This window comes from Salvelinus fontinalis, unplaced genomic scaffold (assembly GCF_029448725.1).
Source record: "Salvelinus fontinalis isolate EN_2023a unplaced genomic scaffold, ASM2944872v1 scaffold_2331, whole genome shotgun sequence".
NCBI lineage: Eukaryota > Metazoa > Chordata > Actinopteri > Salmoniformes > Salmonidae > Salvelinus > Salvelinus fontinalis.
In genome coordinates this window covers 1-5,258 of record NW_026602540.1, presented here as the reverse complement: position 1 = coordinate 5,258, position 5,258 = coordinate 1, and the positions used below count along the sequence as shown (strand labels likewise).

General features: G+C 40.5%; 1 protein-coding gene across 1 annotated transcript; it reads right to left on the bottom strand.

The window, feature by feature from the left end:
* Positions 1-3,471: 3,471 nt before the first annotated feature.
* On the bottom strand, positions 3,472-4,866 carry LOC129850796 (endonuclease domain-containing 1 protein-like; the record flags this gene model as incomplete). The annotated part of the gene is given in 1 exon segment (XM_055917022.1): positions 3,472-4,866. A coding segment is annotated over 1 exon segment (720 nt), but the record flags the coding sequence as incomplete, so codon positions are not given.
* Positions 4,867-5,258: the final 392 nt, after the last annotated feature.

Sequence of the window (5,258 nt, the reverse complement as noted above, 5' to 3'; positions counted from 1 at the left end):
TTCCTGAGCGGTATGACGGCTGCGTGGTCCCATGGTGTTCATACTTGCGTACTATTGTTTGTACAGATGAACGTGGTACCTTCAGGCGTTTGAAAATTGCTCCCAAGGATGAACCAGACTTGTCGAGGTCTACATTTTTTTCTGAGGTCTTGGCTGATTTCTTTTGATTTTCCCATGATGTCAAGCAAAGAGGCACTGAGTTTGAAGGTAGGCCTTGAAATACATCCACAGGTAGACCTCCAATTGACTCAATGATGTCAATTAGCCTGTCAGAAGCTTCTAAAGCCATGACATCATTTTCTGGAATTCTCCAAGCTGTTTAAAGGCACAGTCAACCTAGTGTATGTAAACTACTGACCCACTGGAATCGTGATACAGTGAGTTATAAGTGAAATAATCTGTCTGTAAACAATTGTTGGAAAAATGACTAGTGTCATGCCCAAAGTAGATGTCCTAACAGACTTGCCAAAACTATAGTTTGTGAACAAGACATTTGTGAGGTGGTTGAAAAACGAGTTTTAATGACAACAACCCAAGTGTATGTAAACTTCCGACTTCAACTGTATACCAAGAGCTGTGCCAGACCAGCCACGTCTGTTGACTCATCCAGCTGTCACTCATATCATTCACTGGCTTGTATGCAAAGCAGCCATTGTTTCAGAACATCTTCTGACATGTCACTGATGCGTCGTGTTGTTTGATGAAGGCATTGTCTGTTTAGTATTTTTTGACTTTTCCCCAGCATTGTCCCAGTCATATCCACAGCAACAGGAAGAATGAAGTCCTCCACAATAGTATGGGGCTTGCCTGTCCTAGCCACTCGGTAGCTCACCATATAAGACGCTTCTAGCCCCTTCTTATGAATGGTATCTGTTGCTTTCATAAATGTCTTGCTACTTGAAAGTTGTTCGTAATTCTCACTCAAAATACTGCTGTGGCTTATTTTAGAAGGGGCATGTTTTGTTTCTAAATGTTTCGTCAGGTTGTGAGATGATACTTTTGCACATATAATACACTGTGGCTGAGGAAAGGCTGCTAGATCGAATACCTGAGCTGACAAGGAAAAACTCTGTCGTTCTGCCCCTGAACAAGGCAGTTAACCCACTGTTCCCCGGTAGGCCGTCATTGAAAATAACAATTTGTTCTTAACCGACTTGCCCAGTTCAATAAATAAAATAATAATAATTGGACATTGTGTTGTTATTTCGCTGAACACGAGATGGTTTCATTTTATATTTGGCAGTGAAACCAGGCTACTCAGGCGGGGAAAAAAACTCACCCAAATGTATATCCCTGTTGGAAAATATAAATGGACTGTTTAAAAATGTGAAGGGAAAAAAAGTGAATCACATTTTTACTTGGCGTTCCCCTGACAGCATTCAGCGTACCCCTGGGGGTACATTTGAGAATTCCTGCAGTAGGCTATTCAATTCCTGCTGTAGGCTATTCAATTCCTGCTGTAGGCTATTCAATTCCTGCTGTAGGCTATTCAATTCATGTTGCAGGCTATTCAATTCCTGCTGTAGGCTATTCAATTCCTGCTGTAGGCTATTCAATTCCTGCAGTAGGCTATCCAATTCCTGCTGTAGTCTATTCAATTCCTGCTGTAGGCTATCCAATTCCTGCTGTAGGCTATCCAATTCCTGCTGTAGGCTATCCAATTCCTGCTTTAGGCTACTCAATTCCTGCTGTAGGCTATTCAATTCCTGCTGTAGGCTATCCAATTCCTGCTGTAGGCTACTCAATTCCTGCTGTAGGCTACTCAATTCCTGCTGTAGGCAATCCAATTCCTGCTGTAGGCTATCCAATTCCTGCTGTAGGCTATTCAATTCCTGCAGTAGGCTATTCAATTCCTGCTGTAGGCTATTCAATTCCTGCTGTAGGCTATCCATTTCCTGCTGTAGGCTATCCAATTCCTGCTGTAGGCTATTCAATTCCTACTGTAGGCTATTCAATTCCTACTTGCATTAGATCCAATTCCTGCTGTAGGCTATCCAATTCCTACTGTAGGCTATTCAAATCCTGCTGTAGGCTATCCAATTCCTGCTGTAGTCTATTCAATTCCTACTTAAATTAGATCCAATTCCTGCTGTAGGCTATACAAATCCTACTGTAGTCTATTCAATTCCTACTTGCATTCTATCCAATTCCTGCTGTAGGCTATTCAATTCCTACTTGCATTCTATCCAATTCCTACTGTAGTCTATACAAATCCTACTGTAGGCTATTCAATTCCTACTTGCATTCTATACAATTCCTGCCGTAGGCTTTTCAATTCCTACTTGCATTCTATACAATTCCTGACGTAGGCTTTTCAATTCCTACTTGCATTCTATCCAATTCCTGCTGTAGGCTATCCAATTCCTACTGTAGGATATCCAATTCCTGCTGTAGACTATCCAATTCCTGCTGTAGGCTATTCAATTCCTGCTGTAGGCTATCCAATTCCTGCTGTAGGCTATTCAATTCCTGCTGTAGTCTATCCAATTCCTACTGTAGTCTATTCAATTCCATTCTATCTAAATCCTGCTGTAGGCTATTCAATTCATGTTGCTGCAGCTTTCAAATGTAGGCTAACCAACTCTTACTTGCAGGCGATCCAATCCCTCCTAATATACTGGTCCAGCAGTATATTTCAGGTGATTATAGGTAAACCAATCCCTCCTAATATACTGGTCCAACAGTATATTTCAGGTGATTATAGGTAAACCAATCCCTCCTAATATTCTGGTACAACAGTATATTTCAGGTGATTATAGGTAAACCAATCCCTACTAATATACTGGTCCAACAGTATATTTCAGGTGATTATAGGTAAACCAATCCCTCCTAATATTCTGGTCCAACAGTATATTTCAGGTGATTATAGGTAAACCAATCCCTCCTAATATACTGGTCCAACAGTATATTTCAGGTGATTATAGGTAAACCAATCCCTCCTAATACACTGGTCCAACAGTATATTTCAGGTGATTATAGGTAAACCAATCCCTCCTAATATTCTGGTACAACAGTATATTTCAGGTGATTATAGGTAAACCAATCCCTCCTAATATTCTGGTCCAACAGTATATTTCAGGTGATTATAGGTAAACCAATCCCACCTAATATACTGGTCCAACAGTATATTTCAGGTGATTATAGGTAAACCAATCCCTACTATTGGAGACACCACTGTGCTCCCATTGATTAATGTTAACCGTTTAGATTCTTTGTTATAGGGAATAAATAGTTCTGCCAAATTGAACACCAACATTTTGTGGCTGAGGAGGACAAGAGGTCTTTCACTATTAATGCTCGGCTGGACAACAGACAGTCCTTCACAGAGATGTTTTAATAAGGTCTCTTACCTTCTTTAAGTTGTGGCCAGAGGGATGTCTGAGTCCATCTGGGTCACGGCACCAAATGTTGTAGGAAATTAGATCCAAAGATGAAGGCAGAGACTTTTTAATTGAATAGAAAAATCTTTAATCAAGCAGCTGCAGAGGAGATGATTGTGATTTCACAGGGAAGAACCCCCTGAGTAAATGGCTCCATGTCCCTTATATAGTGGGAGGTGATAATACCATCAGATTGTTACAGTTATTTATAACAGCAACAGTTCCAGAACACAATGGCCTTGTGTTTAAGGTACAGACACACCAGGACTCTATGAAAGGCATCACAGTCCAACACAGAACATGTCCCTTGAGAAGTTACAACAGTTCAACACTAATTCTGCCACCACACTAGTTTTCACTCACATGTGAGGGGCTGATGCTCATTGGCTAAGACTCAATTTGCTAGGGGGGGTGAAATGTAGGGAAACAGTAATTCTGCTCATAGATTCTATTTGTTTGAACAACACATTGATACATCAAGCACAAAGTGGGAGGTTTGAAATATACTTTCTTAGTCGCCAAAATAACAGAGCTTGTCTTTAACCTTCACAACCCTTAAACTTGTTTAATTATAACCATGGCTTATAACACTTATTACTTAACCCTTATAACAATTATAACCCTTATAATGCTGGATAATAACCCTAATTATTTAACCCTTATAACCATTATAACTTAACCCTTATAACCATTAAACCCTTATAACCCTTGTAACTTAGGGAATGTGTACTCAATAGTTGGGTGAATTACCACTTGACAAAACTCATCACTTTTCATCACAGTCACAATCACACTCATCCTCCTCATCACATTCCTTTAACTCCCCTGCTCTCTTCATCTTTATGCTCCCCTCTCCACTCTTTTGCTTTTTATTTGTCAACTCCCCAATCGGCTCTCCCGTCCTCTTTCCCCCTGCCTGTTCTACATTTGTTGAACATCCCTTTGGGAACAACTTGACTTCAGACAATTCGTAGACGCTCTTCAACTTCAGTTCGAGTTGATTCAAGGTTATTGGTGTTACTGTTTTCATCTCGTTCTTTTCCTCTGCTACATTCTCAGCCCAGTGTGCTCCGGCCACCAACTGTCCCAGGTTGTTTTTACAGCAGTAGGTTGTCCACAGGTGAGACGGGATGTTCACTCTGTCGTTCAGTTTGTTGTTGTTGTTGTTGTTGTTGTTGCTGGGAACTGCTCCAGTCACCACATAGGCCTTTATACCGTTGTTATTAATACAGTCCTTCATAAGAGCTTTTCTGACTCTGCACTCCATTGTCTTCCAGCTGCCCTTGTTGAAGGAACTTGCCTGGGGAACGGCGTTTGTCAGGGTGAAAGTGGACCTCTTGGTATCATCATCAGGTGCGTACGAACATGGGAAAAGGTGACCTCTGTCCATTTTCATCTTGTTTAGTTTGTAGTCTGTGTCCACAGCCTGGTGTGTGACAGCTTTATTATCCACCTTCATGTCACGTTGGTTATTTATATCTTCAAGCTGCAGAAACATCAGTCAGACATTACAACTCTTTATCAAGTTCAGACAATAACTCATAAAAAAAGTCACAATTTCCCAATCCAGACTTAAACTGAAAGTGTGGATTAACCAAAGGTGCCTTATTGTATCAAAGATACTGTATGTCTATACCAGTAAACAAATACACATGTTTAATGAATAGAGATTAGTCCTACCTGGGGCTCCATCATCCAGGACTGACTAGGTAACATAACTGTCTGTGATATATAGCAGTAAACAAATACACATGTTATGTTATATGACAAACATTAGTCCTACCTGGGGCTCTATCATCCAGGACTGACTAGGTAACATAACTGTCTGTGATATATACCAGTAAACAAATACACATGTTATGTTATATGACAAACATG